The sequence below is a fragment of the Thrips palmi genome, unplaced genomic scaffold, assembly GCF_012932325.1.
Source record: "Thrips palmi isolate BJ-2018 unplaced genomic scaffold, TpBJ-2018v1 HiC_scaffold_16, whole genome shotgun sequence".
Classification (NCBI taxonomy): domain Eukaryota; kingdom Metazoa; phylum Arthropoda; class Insecta; order Thysanoptera; family Thripidae; genus Thrips; species Thrips palmi.
Window position 1 is genome coordinate 4,381,785 of NW_023144625.1, and position 18,600 is coordinate 4,400,384.

Here is an 18,600-nt window from a genome sequence, read left to right on the forward strand (position 1 = left end):
AAAAGTGCTTGCACGCACTGGTAAATCTAAAGCGTAACTCTGTGCTTGGGTCTAGCATAAAGTTACGCTGGAAGACGTTACGCTTGACGTTGACGTGAGGCACAGAATAGTAATTCCCCCATGCATTAAGATAGAGGGAATTTTGGTGGATAGGCCATTTACGCTCGAAAACGGAGTGAATATTACGTTTTAGTTTTGCAATTGCGCGTTCGAGGCATTCAGTTGGATTTAGGACTCCGTACACTGAGAAAACCTTACAAACTATTTTGGGCCTTACAAAGAAAATTAGTTTGTATAACAAAGTATTTTGAGCATACGTAAGCTTACAAAGAAAATACTTCGTAATTTACGAACTATTTCTTCGTATAACAAAGTATTTTAGTTTGTTATATGTATGCTCAAAATACTTCGTAAGGTTTTAAGAGTGTAAATTGCATTTGGATTTTGCATGCTGTCAGACTTTCCCACCTTCAAAATTTATGTTGGAGGGACCATTGTGAATACTTTTCATGTAAGAACTTCACCGTGCTTACTTTCAATTCAAAATCATGCTTCGTTGTACAAACTTTTGCGTGTGCCCTTTCAAAGGCATTACTTTCCCAAACTCTTAGTGGGCGTGGAATACTGTTATGCAATGGAGGGCAGACACTTTCAGCCTCCTAGTGACATTGTTGTCAGTTGATTCTCTCTCTTGTAGACGTCAAATGTACTATTTTCTCCTTACCTTTACACGAATTTGTTCGGAGAATTTAGTCCTTTTAACTTTACTTTTCTTATGGTCTGTAGCTTTTGATAACTTGAGCTAATGACTATTTATTCTAACGGTCAAAGATGCGATAAGCGAAAGAGAAACAAGTACACATTTGACGCCTGCTCAAAATACTTCAGAATCAATAGTGGATAAGTCTGTCTGAGGATGAAAGTTTTCATGCCATCATCCATCAGTCTGGGGTTCAATGTGTTCACCCTTTTGCTTTCTCTCAGCAGGATGTCGAAGCAAGATGGCGGATTGGAAGGCTATGAGGAGAAGAGGCCATCATCGCCTCCACCGAGTTACGAGGATACGCAGCTGCACCAGTTCCCACCTCAGCACGGGGATGGGGTCCCCAAGCCGCAGCACCCTGGCGGTCAGTCTCCCGCCCCGATCACCAACATCACAGTGAACGGTAAGGTTTAGTCCCAAACAAGTAACTATACTAGAGAAACAAAGGCATTAAAACTTTGCCTGTACTTTGTGCATGTTTTTTTCAATTTTTTTTCGATTTTTCTGTTTGGACCTCGATAAAAAAGACTTGCATGAATGCTAGAGACAAACGGCGGTGACCATGTTGAGGATCAAACTTCTTACAAAACTTTCCAAAAAAAAAAGTTTTGTTTTTGCATTTCTAAAAGGCATTTACTTGAAGCACGTAAAAAGGTCTGAAAAATTATGCCTGGTGTCACGGCGCGCACGATTTCAGCCAAAGTTTTCAACTTTTTTTCAATCGGTGAAGTGCTGTACAAAAATGCACAAATTTGCCCACAAAATGAAGCACGGGGGTTATTATCGGACGAAAAACGCTGGTAGAAAAAGGCTATTTTTCACAAATTTTCCATTGAATGAAGTTTTCTTGTCCATATCTAAATATCTAGCAGTACTTTTCGTCCGCTATTAACCCCCGTGGTTCATTTTGGGGCAATATTATGCTGTTTTTTATGCACTTCGCCGATTGAAAAAAAATTGAAACCTTTGGCTGATTGAAATCGTGCGCGCAGTGACACCATGTATGGTTTTGCAGACCTTTTTTTACGTCCCTCATGCCTCCCATAATACTTCAAATGTTTTTTTTTAAATAGTTGCTAAAAGTTTGATCTTAACATGGTTACCGCCGTTTGTCTCTAACAAACTTGCAATTCTTTTTTCATTGAGGTGCAAACAGAAAAATCGAAAAAAAATTGAAAGAGCGTGCACGAAGTGCTACTGCCCCCTAAAGGGGGCTGATACATGTTAAAAGCACTTTGTAAAAACAATTCTTTTATATGTAGACGGATCAAGATTTTACAATTTCTGTGTTAAAACCCTTTTAGGTAATTGAGTAAGCCTAATTTTGGCTTATAGTAAAGTGACTTTGGACAGTTTTTGGAAATTTAGTCGAAACGCTTAAAATTTTGGTTCTCGTGAGATTTGTTTGCATACTTCAGGGAGACTCATCCCTAATCATGTCATGGAATTGACTAGAATGGGCTCTTTATCTGCAATAGTTTTTTTTAAAAAAATAACAATTTTTTTAACAAAGTTTTGAACAAACTATGCATCACTGCGAGTTCATGATTTCTTGCGAACAAAGACCGAAAGTTATGCAACGAATGTGAAATTTTCCATGGTCGTTTGATCAAGACACCACTGGCGAAACAGAGGCATTGAAATTACGACCTTGAAGGTGGTAAATGATATACGCCCCTGGAGCGGCGTGAGTCGTTTGCGGCTTTTGGAAGGTCGTTAACATTTTGCTTTCAAGTTCTATTCCACTCACGCCCTTCCCAATGGCATAGAACGATTTACGCCTTTCAAGGTCGTAAAAGAGTGTTTATGCCCTTGAGGACAAAACTTTTATGCCTTTGTGTTACCAGTGACTTAAAGCTTTGAAAACGCATCCAGTTGAGAGTAGTATTTTGAGAGTTTGGTGCGGTCAAGGTTTCTCGCCCGATTTTGAAGACATTCTCTGGCTTCTGGGTGTTGCGTTTTATGCTAATGTGATTTCCATTGTTGTTCGCAGCCCCTGCACCAGCAGCGCAGCCCATCATCGTGAACAACGTTGTCGGTGTCGGTGGCGCCGTCGTGTGCGCCAAGTGCGGATCCAACATCGTCATCGTGAAGGAGGAGTCCACGTGCATGACCCACTGCTGCTGCCTGCTGTGTTGCTTCACGTAAGGCTCCAACATCGTAATGCCCATCCATGAAGTACTACACACAGAACTGTTCTGTAGATTTTCGTGCACAGTAGCTTTCAGAGCATTCGTTTTTGGAGTGCACGCATTCGTGCTTATCTTCGAATCACTTGTACTGGGGCGTGACATTTGGACTTTCGCGAAGCGCACAGTTTGGGTACGCCCTTTGTCCATCCCTTTCGTCCTTTGTTAATGCATGGGGGCGAGCGTGGTTGTACGCCTGAAGGTCATAGCCGAGCGTAGTTTAAGGGGGCTTGTGCATGTTAAAAGCATTTGGTAAAAGCATTGATTTTTGTGTAGAAGGATCACGATTTTATGATTTCTGTATTAAAACCCTTTTAGATAATGGAGTAAGCTTTATTTTGACCTAAAGTTAGCAACTTTAGACACTTTTTGGAAATTAAGTAGAAACGTTCAAAATTTTGGTCATTGGAAGATTTTGTGTACATACTTGATCAGATTTGTGGGGGAAAGTCAGGGAGATGCTCCTCGTAGTGTCATAGAATGGGCTGAAATGGGCATTTTATCTGCAATATTTTTTTTTTTAAATCTTTTTATTTCTCTTGGAATCTATCGGAGATTAAAAGCCTAGTCAATTCTATGACACTACTAGGGATGAAACTCCCTGATTTTCCCCCTTAGATGTGGCAAGTATGCGAACAAAATTCTACGAGAGCCAAAATGGTTAACGTTTCCACTTTATTTTCAAATATTGTCCAAAGTCACTTTATTTTATGTCAAAATGAAGCTTACTCGATTATCTGACAGGGTTTTCGTATTAAAATCTTAAAATCTTGATCTTTATATATCAAAAAAGTGGTCTTAAAAAGTGCTTCTAACACGTATGGGCCCCTTAAATGAAGCGATCTACTCTCTAGTTTTCCCATGATATTTGCATTATGCTAAACCTTGAGCGTTGTTGCTCAAGAATTCTTACATTTCATACCAGGAATGTGCATAAAAACTACACAGGAATTTAGTGTGTAGTGTAGGAAAGAATGCAGGTCGAATCTGGCACCAACGCTCTGACACTGTTTTCGACCGGCCTAATCGGTTTGAATTTCACCTCCAGGATTCCCTAAGGGATTTTCCCTCTTTCCAAGGCCTTCCTTACAATGTCTCAATTTTTCTGTGACCAGGATTCCGTTTTGCTTCTTCCTGCCTTACTGCTGCAACTGGTGCAAGAAGCCGGTGCAGCGATGCGGCGGCTGCAGGTCCAAGATTGCTTGACGCGGCCCCAGCAGCGTCACCATTACGATGAGCCACGAATTAAACTTACATAATCGTATGCAAGGCTCTGACTTGGATTTTTACACGGAGTTTTATGTTACGGAATGTCTTTTCTGTCGGCTGCTTATCATGCCTGCCCAGCGGCAGAGCTTTTTGTTCTTGTTTTATGTTGCTTTTAAGTGCCAGCCTTTTGAATACTGCGCCTGTGTTTGAAATATCAATCTGTTTGTATTTTTTAAACTGAATAAATTTTTTTGTCCATTTCTGGAATTTGGTGAAATATCTCATGATGCTCTCATGTGAACCTCAGCATCTTGAACAAAGCAACAAAAGATTTGCAGGGCTGTCATCTCAGCCTTCGATTGAGAGAAATTTAGTAGGTTAGGAAAGTGATTTATCTTACATATCTCAAATGAAATGCCTGGTTTTCATGTTCATAGCCGGGTGAACAGCCACACTGATTCATACTAAATGACCTTTATGTCGCTTGAAATTAAACTTATTGAAACTGAAGAAGCTAGAATTTTTTTTTTACTCTTGAAGGTTTGCAATGCCTCACCTAATCACGCTTCCTGCAACAATTCGTAGCATTGAAATTTTATGAGATCCGCCGCGAGTGGCCGAAGATCTGAAAGTCGAAGTAGAAAGGTCCGTCGGGAGCCCCGAACTTTGGTCAAGATAGGTTGGTTGGGCCGTTTGGTCAACGTGAGTCGCGAACAGCTCGTCACATTGGAAACTTTGTAAGTTTGACCCATCCTAAGAAAACCATCCCTATTCGCGCGGGCGCTAGAGACCATCCTTACTGGCCAGAGCGCTAGCAAACTATCCTAACTCGCTCAGGTGCTCATGGGTGGCGTATAAACCTGATAGGTTATGTTTAGGTGTTAGGATAGTTTTCTAGTGCCTCGGCGAGCTCTGTTATCCAAGTTGCGATACTTTCAAAACAAAGACGTGTGATGATAGCTAAAATGCGATTGCTTCAGATGCAATGACTTGTATCACAAAATTCTGCAATAGCCATGATCATCGCCCCTTTCTACAATAAAAAGCAGAATTATTGAAAAAAAAAACTGATAGTGACAACACAAAATCTGCAATTATTACAGTTTGTTTGCAATTATCATCGCGAAAAAAGTGCGATGAAATTTGTGTTGCGTTGAAAGTGCAGTATGTATCGCAAGTAGAATAACAGTGGTCTCCTGGCGCCCGAGCGAATCACAGTGGGCGAGATGACCGGTGGAGCCGGCCGAAATCCTAGACGCGTTTTGAGCTCCAGAGTCACCAAATGGGACTCGAACCGTTCGTCTGGCCCCACCCTACCACCGGATTGCGCTCTAAACCAGGAACACTGCAAATCGGGTGAAAAGACTTTGCGCCAAGTTTCGGCAAAGTCTCGCCAAGTTGTGATCCCGTAAGTCTCGCCAAAGTTTGGTCAGACAAAAAGAAGTCTCGTCACAAAATGGTCAGACACAAATGTCTCACCACTAAATAGCGAGACTTTTGTGTCTGGCCACGGCCATGCTGGAACCGTCCGGCGCATTACGGCCTCTAGGCAGCGGTCGGACACAAAAGCCTCCACTCTCATTCCAGGAACGTGACATCACGTTGAAACGAACGAGACAAAATGTCACGTTCGCTGGAGCATTGTGTCACGTACCGTTGAATGTGAACAATTGTTTTGGCCAATTCACACCCAAACGAATGTGACACAATGCTCAAACGAACATGACATTTTGTCACGTTCGTTTCAACGTGATGTCACGTTCCTGGAATGAGAGTGTCGCCATTTTGTGGTGAGACATCTGTTTGTGACCATTTTGAGGTAAGACTTTTTGGTCTGACCAAATTTTGGCGAGACTTTCAGGTCTAATCACAACTTGGCGAGACTTTGTGTCTCGCCTCTGGAGTGCACGGCAAAACCAACGTCCGGGTTTCCCAGGCGCACCCTGGAAAAAAAGGGCATTTTTCCAGGGTGCGCCTGGGAAACCCGGACGTTGGTTTTGCCGTGTGGCGAGAAGTCTGACCTTTGGATTTGTATTGAATTCATTTGAGGGGTCTCGGTTCGGTTCCAGCCCTGTTAAGCGACTGTGGACTGCAAAACACGTCAAGCGGTATCGCCGTGGGGTATGAGATACGTTCAACAGCAGTTGCGAATGTTCAAAATGCACCGACTTCGGACTTTATTGACTGGTTTCCTTAACAGCAAATTTCGAATTTGATAGAGTTGGTGATGCAGGTCACAGCACGGTCAATGTCCTTCTTGCCGATGTAGCCGATGTTGCGCAACTCGGACTGGAAGTAGGCGGGGGCCTTGTTCAAGTCGCAGGTGGTGTCTCTCTTCATCCTGCTGGTCACGTCACGGGCCCAGCGCCAGTAGCCATCATACTGCTGGACTGGGAGGCCCTTGCTGCAGATTTCGAGCTGGGTCTCGAGGTTGTCGAGCTGCCTGGAGCTGCAGGCGGACATGGCGTCGGGCTGCGGAGGAAGTCGTACGTGAGTTGAACGCCCAAAAAATGACTGCATGTTTGCACTTTCGCCTTGGGTGGCCGCGGCCACCTGGGCCGAGCCTGCCGGGGCACTCCACGGAGGCCATGCGCACTGCTCTAGCTCTTCCAGGAGCGTGCCATCTCGTTAAAACGAACGTGACGAAATGTCGCGCCCTTTCGGGCATTGCACTGCTAATCCAAGCGTAGACCAAGTCCACGCTAGGAAGCGTGGACCACGGATGGTCTACACTTGGAAGTGTGATAGGCCTATGAGGAGTCCACGCTTCCTAACGTGGACCACGGCTTGGTCCACGTTTTCTAGCGTGGACCATTCGTGGTCCACGTTTCCTAGCGTGGACCATTCGTGGTGGTCCACACTTGGATTAGCAGTGTGCGTCACGCTCGTTTGAGAGTGAATAACCTAATTGAAGGCTGATTGGCATTCCAACGAGTGGGACTCAATGCTCTGAGCACTCTTGATACCTTTGTGAACCGATGTGTTTGTACTCTTGAAAAAAGAAAAAATCTAACGTGTTTGCAATGCAAAGATCGCATCCACATTGCACACCACAAGTTCGCAACTTGTAAAAAAGTGACTTGCTTTTATTAAGAACTTTTGCAAACGTATTGTTCGCAACATTACGAACCACCATTTCGTATTACAACTAAGCCAAACACTTTGCCAGCTGAAATTCAAGTAGTTTGTAATGCGAACAAATTCTTCGCAAGGTTCTAAAGGAGTGTAGAATTTTGTCACGTTCGTTTCAAAGTGATGTAAAAGTGCCGCCTCGTCGCGAGTTTGATGAGTTCGGCCAGTTCGGGTGAAAAACCAAAGCGGACTTACAATGAGGCAGGCGGCCACGGCCAGCACGACGACGATGGCGATCTTGGACATGGTGGAGGAGGTTGCTTGCTGGTGCTGCGAGCTTGGAACACTGATGAGGATTGCGACGCGTGCCTTTTTAAAGGCCCACTAGGCGACCCTCTAGATAATGCCGTGGCCACAAGAGCAGGCTGGTCCGTTCCATGCCGCAGTTTCGCAATCGATAAGGCTGTTGAGATTATTCTGAGAATAGTTGCCGACGAGGTGCGCAAAATAAATGATTCATTAATCAATCTGCGCAATTTTTTATGCATCGCACTTTACCGTTGTAAAAAGGGACTATATATTGTCAGTGTATTGGGACAATATCACACAAAAGATGTTGAATCCGTATGTGGAAAAGTGGTTGGCATAAAAAAGCTAATTTAACACTGCAAATACGTGCTCCACGGAAACGTGTCACTATCTAGCCAGTGGGCTCAGATCGTCTTAAAATGATCCACACAGACCACCGTGAATGAAAAACTCAATTCGATGCCCCAGCTGAAAAAAGTTGAGAATACTGATCTTGACGAAGGAATAAGCGAATCCTGGGCGTGGAAGCGCGTGGAAGTCACCAGAAGACGGCAATCGACCGACAACTTTTGAGAAAATTTACGAAAGTGGGCCAAATTGATACATCTGGTTTTTGAAATTCTCCTGACGCTTTCAGACTAGATCCGTAAGGCCTTACATCTAGGTGAGGATAGGTCAGGTTGACCATCTTGTAAAAGGGTCTAGGACAATTCGTTCCCGAAAATTGGTCCCCGGACTATTCGTACCCCCCATTTCGTCCCCGGGACAATAGGTTCCCCACACTGTTCGTCCCCAAATATGACTGGTCCCTAGACAATTTGCCCCTAAATAGTGTTTTTCAGAATTTCATTTTTTTACTTCAAAACTTAAAGAAAGAAAAGGTGCAGCCAAAGACTTTTATATATTCTCCGTCACGTTGTGGCCGACGGCGCGCAGGTAGCACAGGATGTCGTCTGCCTCGTGGTAAGTGTCGTAGCGATCTACAACACTAACACTCCTATACACTAGTAGCCAAGGAACGTGACGGCACGTTCGTATTCACGTGATAACGGCGATGTTAGTTTAGGCGTGACAAACGGCGAAAATTTACAGACGAACGAATACGGCACCGCTTTGTCACATTACTCCGGGTGTGAAATCAGCTGGAGAACTGTCAAATTAAAACGAATGTGACACCCACGTAGTACTGTGACATTCGTTGTAATCGTAATGTGACATGCTCAATTTTTCATGTTCTTTTGAATGTGACACGCCATGATAGTTGGATTATGGGGTGTCACGTTCGATTGAATGTGACAATTCGGGCATGTCACATTGCAACGAACGTGTGTCACATTCGTTTGGATGTGACACGACACAAATCAAGAGGTACCATGCGTCACATTCGTGGTAATGTCTTGGTCCGGCATGGGGACCGTCCCGGCTGGGACCATTCTAAAACCGGGGACACGTTTGGGGACCAATTTGAAAGGGGGACCAATTTTACCGGGGGCGAAGCGTTTGCGGACCCAAAAGTCCTTGGAACGAATTTTCGGGGACGAATTGTCCGGATCCCTTGTAAAATACCCGTTAAATTTTTTTAAGATTTGATGTTTTGGGTATTTACATTCACATTTTGTTACTTAAAATACTTCTTTACGCGTATGGAAGCAATCGCACCAGTCAGTTTTGGGCCATTTTCAGTGTATTGCCCCCTTAAAACAGCCAAATTAAAAAAAAACTTAACTTTAGCGTGCCCCTGCAACTTCCACTCGTGTAAATTTAGAAAGAATGTCAGAAACATGTCTAGAATCCTGATAAAAATTCACCCGCCTCTGAAAGATAAGATTCTGAAAACTTTTCTGATATTGCTGGCTTGAGTTCTACAGAATGTCAGAATAAAGGTTTAGCTTTCAGAGGTGCCCAAATTTTGATCAGGATTTTAGACAGGTTTCTGACATTCTGACAAAATTTACACGAGTGAGATGCCTAAAACGGAACATCTGTTTATTCGACACCAGTTTCGGGCCATTTTTTTCCGTTTTGGACCAAACTAGTGCACCCTATAAATTCATTAACTTTCATTTTTCATTTTAACCCATGGTATGTGTTGACAGTTTTTGTTTGTCTTCTGGACACGAATCTAATCTCGAAGGTAATGTCGTTTATGGAAAACTTTCACTCAACTTAGAGAAGTTCGAACCCAACCAAGCCGAAAATCGAACCCTTATCTTGTCCAAATATCGTACGATTTACTGCTGAGTCCGATTTTTTTTTTTCGAACCGAAATGGGTTTGGCCCGGCCTTTGAGCCAAATCGAACCCTGTTATAAGTGTGTACCCTGACACCCTTCCGGTGTCAGGAAGAAATGACCGGTACAAAATGTCCTTTGCTGAATTGTCCAATAATTTTTGGGCCTATGAGTGAATGGCCTCTATAAAATGTCCCGGCTGGCTTTGTCCCGCGACTTATCTGTCCTGCTAATTAAATGGCAACACTACTACTTTGTGAGTATTGTTGGCTGCTTCCCAGCCGTTGACTCGGCACCCAGCTGTTGTTGGCGGCGCAGTGGGGCAAACGAGCCCCCTCAACAGGTAAACCAGTCGTCCAGTCCTGGTGATGCACGCGAGTTGCGCGTAGTGAGAGGTAAAGACGGGGCATTACAATAATGTTACTCAGGCCATTCGTCTTGGCGTCGGTCCTGTGCAAGATCCTGAAGTGTTGGCACGTCCTCCCGAGAGACAGTCCATCCGGCGGGTAGTGAACCTGCACCAGAATCGCGGAAGGCCGCGCAACCCCAACGTACTCGAAGACATCGTGCTGGATGCTCTCTACACAATCGCCAAGAGAGGCACACGCTTCCTTTTGTACGACACACACCGTAAATCAAGCTAATTTTTGTCCCTTACTTCAAAAATAAATTTGATTTTTAGGCACGAAGTAGCCTTATAGTATACCCAGGATTCAGCCGGCCCGAGATTCAATTTGTGTGGCCCTTTATGCATTTCGGAAATTTTCTATACGATTTTAATGAGACTTTGCAGACTTGTAGAACTTTGAACGCTGATTCTCATGCTGAAATCTGGTTAAAAAGTTGGTGGCCAATTTTGAGAAATTTGCTGTCAAAATCGCCGTTTCCATGGCAAAACTCGACTCGTCAAAGGAAAAAAAAGGGAGTGGGGGGAGCCGAGCCGGGGCGGACCAATAGCCGAGCTTCTTTTTGGGTCTGTACAGCTTACTCCAAAAGCTGAAATCAGCACGTTCGAAATGAAAAATTTCTTTGACTGCAGGTAGACAAGATGCAACAATAGAATTGGTGTCGGTTCGAACGCAGTTTTTCGGGTAGAACTATCCAATAATACTTCTTGATTGGAGTGTTTTTGGACATGCGCAGTAGGTTTGCAACCTGTTAACAGTTTAACCACCTGTAGCATTTGAAACCTGTATTAATTATGCTCTGTTTCTTGTTTTTTCTTTGTTTCCTGCTTATGAAAATTCATATAAAACAAACTTTCAATTTTTGTGTAATGACTTTCTAAAAAAGTATTCACAGAAAATTAGCAAAACAAAAGTTCTTTTTTTCTGGCATACAGTTTCTCAAATATTCCTTTTTTTTCTGTCAATAAAACAATTTTGTTGTTGTTGTGATTCAGTTAGCACTAGGACCACTTCGCTCCACCTCGCGACTTGCTGTGCTCATGTTCCTCGAACAAGACTCACCCGCGTTTCGAAACCATCCCTCCCGAGTTTATGAAGTTTGTCAAACCAACCGTCGTGGTGTTGATACGTTGTAAGGGAGAACTATTACACAGAATTGAAGAAAACATGACCAGAGAACCATAGCCTTTTGAAACAAGCCAAACAATTCAACGTCAGCAACAATGGATGGGCAGTTTTAATGCGCGACTGCTGGCGCTTTCAGCTTCGCGATTTTCGCAAGGGCGCAGACGCCGAGAAACTAGTTGCCAACCCGTGAAAATTAATTTACTGCCTTCTTTCTGCCAAGAACATTTTAATAATGATGGACTTTAAAGATGTTCCATTGTCAGAACACTGAGGAATACATTAGCATTGGAATTTTTTTGAATTTACCAGCAGTTTGATTTTTATTTTGTCAAGTTTAAATTTCGACGGGTGGCACATCGACCACATTGGTACCACTGCCATTGGTAGTCCCCTGAGCCACAACTTCACAACACCACTTCTTTTCTTTCTCCACACTCTTACACAATAATCAAATTGACTTCGTGACTCCTAGGATTTCTTGAAATCGTATTTTTTTTTTTTTCGTTTTTAAAGAAGACGCTGATCGTGTCTGCACTGAAGAGGGGCTTCGTGTGCTGTTCGCCAGCGACACCGTCTTCGCGGTCGGCACCTTTAAGACGGTGCCGAACCAGTTCGCCCAGCTCTACACGATCCACGGCATCGTCGTGGACACCGCGGGGAGAAAGAACGTCTTTCCTTTGGTGTTTTGTCTCTGCGTCCGGAAGACAGAAGGGGCGTATAGGCTGATTTGGCATTGGCAGGCGCTGACGGACGAGGCGACACGTCTGCACCTTCGCTTCCACATGGGGCTCATGATTGCTGACTTTGAAATAGCGGCCATGAATGTGAACCGGGACTTTTCCCCCAACATCTTCCGCAAGGGTTGCCTTTTCCACTTCAACCAGTCCCTCTGGCGAAAGGTTGTCGACGATGGCCTCCGTTCTCTCTACATCAATGCCGAGAACGAGGATCACACAGTGCGACGTGACGTTCAACGTCTCATGGCGGTTCCCTTCGTGCCAATGGATGATGTAGAGGAGGTTTTTGACATGATCGTGGAGGAGGCGGACGATAGGGTCTTGAACGTGGCGACTCATCTCGATAACAACTACATCAGGGGCAATCGCACTCTTCGTCGCGCAATTCCACCTTTGTTCCCGTATGGAACGTGCACGAGCAGGCCGTTGACAATTCGCACAGGACAAACAACGTTGTCGAGGCCTATCACTCCAAGTTCCAGAAGATAATGGTGATCCACCATGCGAATGTCTGGAAATTTTTGGATGAACTTCGTTCAGAGGAACACGACTTCCATCAGATTCTTGCCCAACATCAGGCAGCCTGTGAACAAGAAGTATGAGCTGTCCCCGCGCAGGCTCCATCGTCTTGCAGAAACCTATGAGGAATTCAAAGAGGGGGGGGAATTGTCACATTCTTGGAGGCTGTATCGTACAACCTCAAAATTCAGCCTGATTGAGTGATCCAACATGAGTGAATCAAAACCGCCAGACTCAGTCTAATCAAATATGACAAGTAAAACTGATGAACAACAAAGTACACAAAGTGAAAGTACTTTTTTATTTACATGGGCTAATATTGAAGAGGCCTTTAAAAATATCGGACATTATTTTGAAGGACTTGGAATGTATTGGACCCTATTATGGAGGCCTAAGAAATAAGTGGACATTTCCATTTGAAGGCCTATTTGTAAAAGGACATTTTGGCACGGGCCATTCCTTCGTTGCCCCGTCAGAGACTAATGGGAGGATTCAATATGCGCCGCGCCTACCTGCGCCGCGCGGAAATCGAGAGCGGTAACCCGGGGGCCGGCGACCAAATGAGCACAACGGCGGAAGGAGAAAATATACTTAGGGATGTGAGAGCCAGTAATATTACCGGTAAAGAATGGTAAATTACGGTAAAATACGGTATTTTACGCAGACCCCGGTAAAAGTGGTATTTTTTGGTAATTTTGAAATTATTGTTAATTTTGAAATTAGTAGTCTGCAAATTAGGTCAAAACGGAAAATGTAAGGATATCATGGTTTGGGCTGACTTTAGGCAGCCACTGCGTCAATTCTAAGGCGCGTAATCGTTCTCCCCCAACGGCGACTTAATGTCAAAGTACCTCTACAGTACTTCTCACCTCTTCTATCTTCGAATCGCATCTCAGTTTCTTCCAGAAGTCATGACGCAAAGTACACCACTTCACAGGACACTCCACCGAGGATCGGTTTAGCTTTGCATGCACTTCAGAGATCGGTGATGGCGGTTACACATCGCCATGAGTGACCATGACCATGCTAATGCAGCGATAGCGCAGCGCGGGCACACACTCTAAATGTCTTACAATGAAATTTCACCTATGTTATTCGTATGTTACAGTAAATTCGGCGCAAGCATAATACGAAGCAATATTCCTTCGCAATACGAATCTTTTAAGATTTTTCATTGTAAGATACAAAGAAAAACCTTCGTAATACGAAGAAAAACCGCCTTCGTATTATGCTTGCGCCATTTCCTTCGTATTATGGGAAATTCCTTCGTAAGACATTTAGAGTGCAATCCCAGACGCATCACGGCACTGAACGTGGACATGCATATGGATATCGAGGAAGAATGTGAAACAGTGAAACGAGATGGAGTTGTTTCCGGTTTACGCGTGCAACTATGTGCAGAACAGCGTAGCCAGACCGAGCCGAACCATTTATTAAAACTCCTCTGGAAGATTAACACTGGCCTCCAAAATTTTGCCTCCACCTTTTCAGGTTCTAATAACTCCTTCCATAATTGACTGATCAAATCTTGCACAGAGGACCGTTTGAAAGTTCCCTCTAAGGCGTGGCTGAAAGTCGCATCAAAACGGATGATAATGAGAGATAAAATTCACAGTTAAAAACGACGTATTACTCTACAAATCCAAAAGCGTACATTGTATGCTCTAGCTAGCGCATGCCTGCCAAGCATGCACTAGTAATTGCATGCTTGGCAGGCATGGCATGGCAGGCATTAATAACCTTTTGAAAGGATATGAAAACTCATAAAGGTTTGTGAAGTTTAAGAATATTTCTTACATTTACCAAAACAGTTCTGACAAGTAATGAAAATATTGGTAACTTTCAGAAACTTTATTAAAATTGAAAAACAGGTTTGAGATTGTTTGTCAAATGCAGTCATTTGTTTCTTAAAATTCAAAAATTACTATGACTTTTCATATTTGATTCTCATCCTGCCAGTTAAAATTGTGATCATTGGACGCTTCACTACCAGTGTACGTAAAGAACAAATTTGGATGATCTTTGTCATGTGAAGTCGTGTTTGGAGGCCCTAGGATGAGCGCTTCCGCTGCCTAGCGGAGTCTCCGCCGAGAGGCTTGGAGTCATCCACATCCTTGAGCCCGCCTCGTAGAGCTCACTCGAATCAAGCAGATGTCACAACTGTCCTGGGCCAAAGTCCTCACCGGAGCCAACCACGTCATGCACCAGAACAACGGCCGAGCCTTCTGCCTTATTCAACGAGTGTGGTTCACATCCACGTACGTTCTGTCCAAATTGTGGTACGTCGCACAGGTTCTGCCCATACCCGAGAGCGTCGCCGCGAAGGTCGTCACCGCCGTGGGCAGGTTCATCTGGACGGACCGACTGTACCGGGTGCCATTCCCCATCATGTGTGCCCCGCGGCAGGAGGGAGGGCTTCGGTTGCTGCACCCGCTGTGGAAGGCCCGCTCCCTATTCATCGGCAGGTGGATGGCGGCGGTCCTACTTGACACCGACAGCTACACGTCCGCCTTCCTGCAGGTCATGGTGGAGAAGTGGCCGCCCAACAACACCGCAGCACTGATGGACATCCCGGACGCCCTCATGCACTACGCCGCCTACCACCGCAATCGGCCGGGCTGCAACTTGTTCTTCGACAGCAACTTCACCGCCTGGGACCTACACCGGGGCCTCTACACACAGTTCATGGCGGACCACCCCGCCCCCAAGCCCCGCGTCGAAGAGAACCCCTCGCGGCCAGTGGAGTGGCCCGCGGCCTGGCGGCACATCTCGCGGTCCTGGCACCAGGTCGGCGTGGTACATCGTGGCACACGACATCCTCCCCACCGCCGACAAGCTGCAGCGGCACGGGCTCGCCACGACGGCGACGTGCGCCACCTGCGGCACCGCCTGGCCGAGTGCACCGGAGTCAAGACAATCAGGGAGTGGATCGACAAGAAGGTGGTCAGAACAAGCGCCGACCAACTGATGCGCCCGGACCGAGAGCGGACGCCAAAACAGCTGGACAATACCATCCACTGGGTGATGGGCAAGGCCGTGCGCTTCATTGTGGAAGCACCCCTGGCGGAGCACAACGAGAACAACTTCGAGGCCTTCTTGGAGGAGGCCCGGCAGGCCCTGGGCACCGCAGGAAGCCTGGTAGAGACATGGCGATTTCCACGGAGTTCCTGGGAAAACCAGAAACCGGTTTTTAAGGCACATATATATATGTTAATGCGCTTGGTAGGAAATGCGCACAAACAAATACTCAATGCGGGTCTGAGAGTGTAAGGAGCATGACCAAAAATGTAATTTTGGCGGCGGTTGCAAGTTGCAACACGTACTCGGAAACTTACGCGGTTGAGTGCGAAAGCATCTTCTTATCTCTGAGCGAAACGCAACGCTCCGGCCCATCTCTCGTGGAGATAATCAGAGATAACAGAGGACCATCTCCAATGTTGCCTTAAAACAGGGTGACAGCTAACTCCTGGGCACTAGTCCAGCCACAGACCACCGACTCCACCGTCAGCCATGGCTCACAAGTACACATTCGCCGTGTTAGCCATCAGCGCCTGCTTCCTCGTAAGTTGCTCCAATGACAAATTTTGATAGTGGACCTACCTGTCACGTATCCAGGAAGAGATTCGGGATGGCAGAGGCAGCACAAGTTGATCTGTCAGCCAAAAGAGCAACTCCATTACGATGGTTTCTGATCGTGACTTTTGCTTATCTGACATTTCATTAATTTCGCAGATGGCCACTGTCTCGGCGAGCGCGATTGAAAAGAAGGTAAGGAAAGAAACAAATCCAGTGGCTGCCTCTGGACAACCAAAGTTCCATGCACAGTTAAAAGCCACCGCTTTTCCAGGATAGCTTTCCAACGATCTTCTGTTTGTTCGCAGGTGGCAGCCCAAGCTACCTGCAGCAGGAGTTCGTTGAACGCCCTGGAGGACCAGATCAAGATCTGCACCCGGAACGTGCCCGCCCAGCAGTTCGCCGAGCCTAGTTGGCAGTGTGCCCGCACCGTCACCGGCTGGCTGCAGGAGGACGACGAGTGCGACTTGAGCGTCGTGCCCGACTACCTGGAAGACTGCTTGTACAGCTTCGGCTTCATCGGCAAGCGCTCCATCCAGCCGGCCGTGGCCTGCATCAAGAACGCCATCGACTCTGAAATCTGCTGCTAACGGCCGCACTGCCTGCCTGATTTTATTTATTCATTTTTAAAATGTTTAATTAATAAACGTTTTTGAGAGCGGTTATGTATTTTGTACAACTGAAGACCGACCACCTTTTGACCCTAGTTAGTAGATAAGTATGGCGAGCGGCAGCAAAAGTCAATGGAGAACCACGTCTCCTTTGAAGAAAACAGAATACACTCTCAGACTCGTTAAAAACTCCACCAATGTCAACAAGACGGCTTGGAAATACAGAGAGGGGTAACGAAAAGAATAAAGGAGGTGTAGGGGGTATCTACCTCAAGGTGGAGAATAGAATCGAAAGTGATCCTGAAAGGGTAGCTGAATTGTGTAACAAATATTATATTGATATTCCATCCTCCATTATTAATAGCAAAGGAAAACCTGTAAAGAAACTCGAATTTCCTCAAACAAGAATTTCGTTCCATGTTTCTGGAGGCCGTCACGGCCACCAGTCTCCTTAAAAAAAACCCTCTCGTGGTCTGGACGGAATCTCTAATGTAATGATAAAGCATGTGTCCGACCTGATAGCCGTTTAGCACATCGCTCCTATGAATCAGGCACTTTTCCTGCCGCTCTGAAAAAAGGCATTGTTAAGCCACTGTTCAAGAAAGGATCTAAAGGAAAAATCGAGAAGTAACTCTAAATTCCAGTATTGCTAAAATCTACGAAAAATGGTCCTGTAACAGATTGTTTAATTGCAAAAGAACAACACGGTTTCCAAAAAGGAAAGTCCATCATCGGAGCAGTGGCCAATGCGCTAGAAGTAATTGTTAAGGCATTGGAAAGTAAAAAGAAAATTGGGAAAAGAGGATTGTAATAATATAGGTATTATTCTTGTATCATTGGGCTGTGTATCAGACGAGTCAGTGACAATGTTTACTGTGACGTGTTCACTTATAAATATAGTAGAACTGACAATGTGGGCTCACGGCATTTAAAATCTTTGTTTCAGAAGGGGAAAGGTTGCCAAATCCACCCAAAGGAATTGACAAATGTCGCCCTCTCGTGTTTCATAAATTCTGTGCTGCAATGCCTGATGTCACTGGAGTCATCTAAAGTCAGACTTTGCCAGGGATATTTGCTCGATCTGGTCATTTGCAGCCGATGACAAGGGCATTAGAAAATCTCTTCGTTGATGTGTGGGCGTTTGTGATACAAATGAGTTCCTTTCTGTCGAGTTCTTGGTGAGTTCATTTTATCTTTAAAGTGCCTGTGACTCAAACGTGCTTTGAGTGAAATTTATTTCACAATGTGTTCTTCAGTCCCAATAAGAGAGTTATAAGCCTTGGGTTCAAGATGATGCAGCAGGTTTTTTTCAGTTCCTGCAGGAAGCATGCTTCAAAAAATACATGAATAAACATTGGTAAATTAATAAACGTTGTCAAATTGACCTTTATATCGAGTAATCTGTGATATCATCACTCGGCTATGTTTGCAGATGCCTCAACGGAAGCCTCCTATGTCACCAAACACTCCGTCAGCCAAGATCATCGGCTGCCACCACATAGAAAAAATACCTCTCGATCTAAGGGACCCTATCCTGAGGCCAGAAGATGTACCAGGTGCTCAAATCAATCCCAAGAAGGTCCATAAAGATGATCTCATAAGATTGCTTCATATACTTGGTATTCCCATTCAAAAGGACAATAAGCCACAACTTCGTAAAAAGTGTCCTTCCACCCGGGTAAAGGTTAAGGGCATAGTATTTAGCAAGTTCTTCCGAAACATTCTATGTACTTTAAAATTTGAAAAGCTAGAAAAATAACTTCTCCTTTCAAAAAGGAGTCATATGTAACGGGTGATGTGGGAAATAGGGTGGGCCGTGAAACACGATTTTTCGATATCGCAACCGTAATAGC

General features: G+C 45.0%; 4 protein-coding genes across 5 annotated transcripts; 3 read left to right on the top strand and 1 right to left on the bottom strand.

Moving 5' to 3' along the window:
• LOC117642435 lies at positions 1–4,428 on the top strand. The gene is made up of 4 exons (XM_034380673.1): positions 1–20; positions 988–1,166; positions 2,757–2,907; positions 4,068–4,428. The coding sequence occupies exons 2-4, from the start codon at positions 989–991 to the stop codon at positions 4,156–4,158; spliced, it is 420 nt and encodes a 139-aa protein (XP_034236564.1). The 5' UTR covers positions 1–20; position 988; the 3' UTR covers positions 4,159–4,428.
• A 1,877-nt stretch (positions 4,429–6,305) lies between these two features.
• Positions 6,306–7,645, bottom strand: LOC117642437. Its single transcript, XM_034380676.1, has 2 exons — positions 7,489–7,645; positions 6,306–6,633 (listed from the first exon to the last, which is right to left on the bottom strand). The coding sequence occupies exons 1-2, from the start codon at positions 7,537–7,539 to the stop codon at positions 6,355–6,357; spliced, it is 330 nt and encodes a 109-aa protein (XP_034236567.1). The 5' UTR covers positions 7,540–7,645; the 3' UTR covers positions 6,306–6,354.
• Positions 7,646–12,007: 4,362 nt separating this feature from the next.
• On the top strand, positions 12,008–12,646 carry LOC117642496. Its single transcript, XM_034380744.1, has 2 exons — positions 12,008–12,445; positions 12,487–12,646. Exons 1-2 carry the CDS (start codon positions 12,090–12,092, stop codon positions 12,644–12,646), a joined length of 516 nt encoding a protein of 171 aa, XP_034236635.1. The 5' UTR covers positions 12,008–12,089.
• Positions 12,647–15,968: 3,322 nt separating this feature from the next.
• On the top strand, positions 15,969–16,801 carry LOC117642436. Of its 2 annotated transcripts, none has more exons than XM_034380674.1 (3): positions 15,969–16,124; positions 16,296–16,330; positions 16,441–16,801. In XM_034380674.1, exons 1-3 carry the CDS (start codon positions 16,074–16,076, stop codon positions 16,724–16,726), a joined length of 372 nt encoding a protein of 123 aa, XP_034236565.1. In that variant the 5' UTR covers positions 15,969–16,073; the 3' UTR covers positions 16,727–16,801. The 2 variants fall into 2 exon arrangements, with proteins under 2 accessions (XP_034236565.1, XP_034236566.1); XM_034380675.1 differs by having other exon boundaries at positions 15,973–16,124; positions 16,296–16,331; positions 16,445–16,801.
• Positions 16,802–18,600: the final 1,799 nt, after the last annotated feature.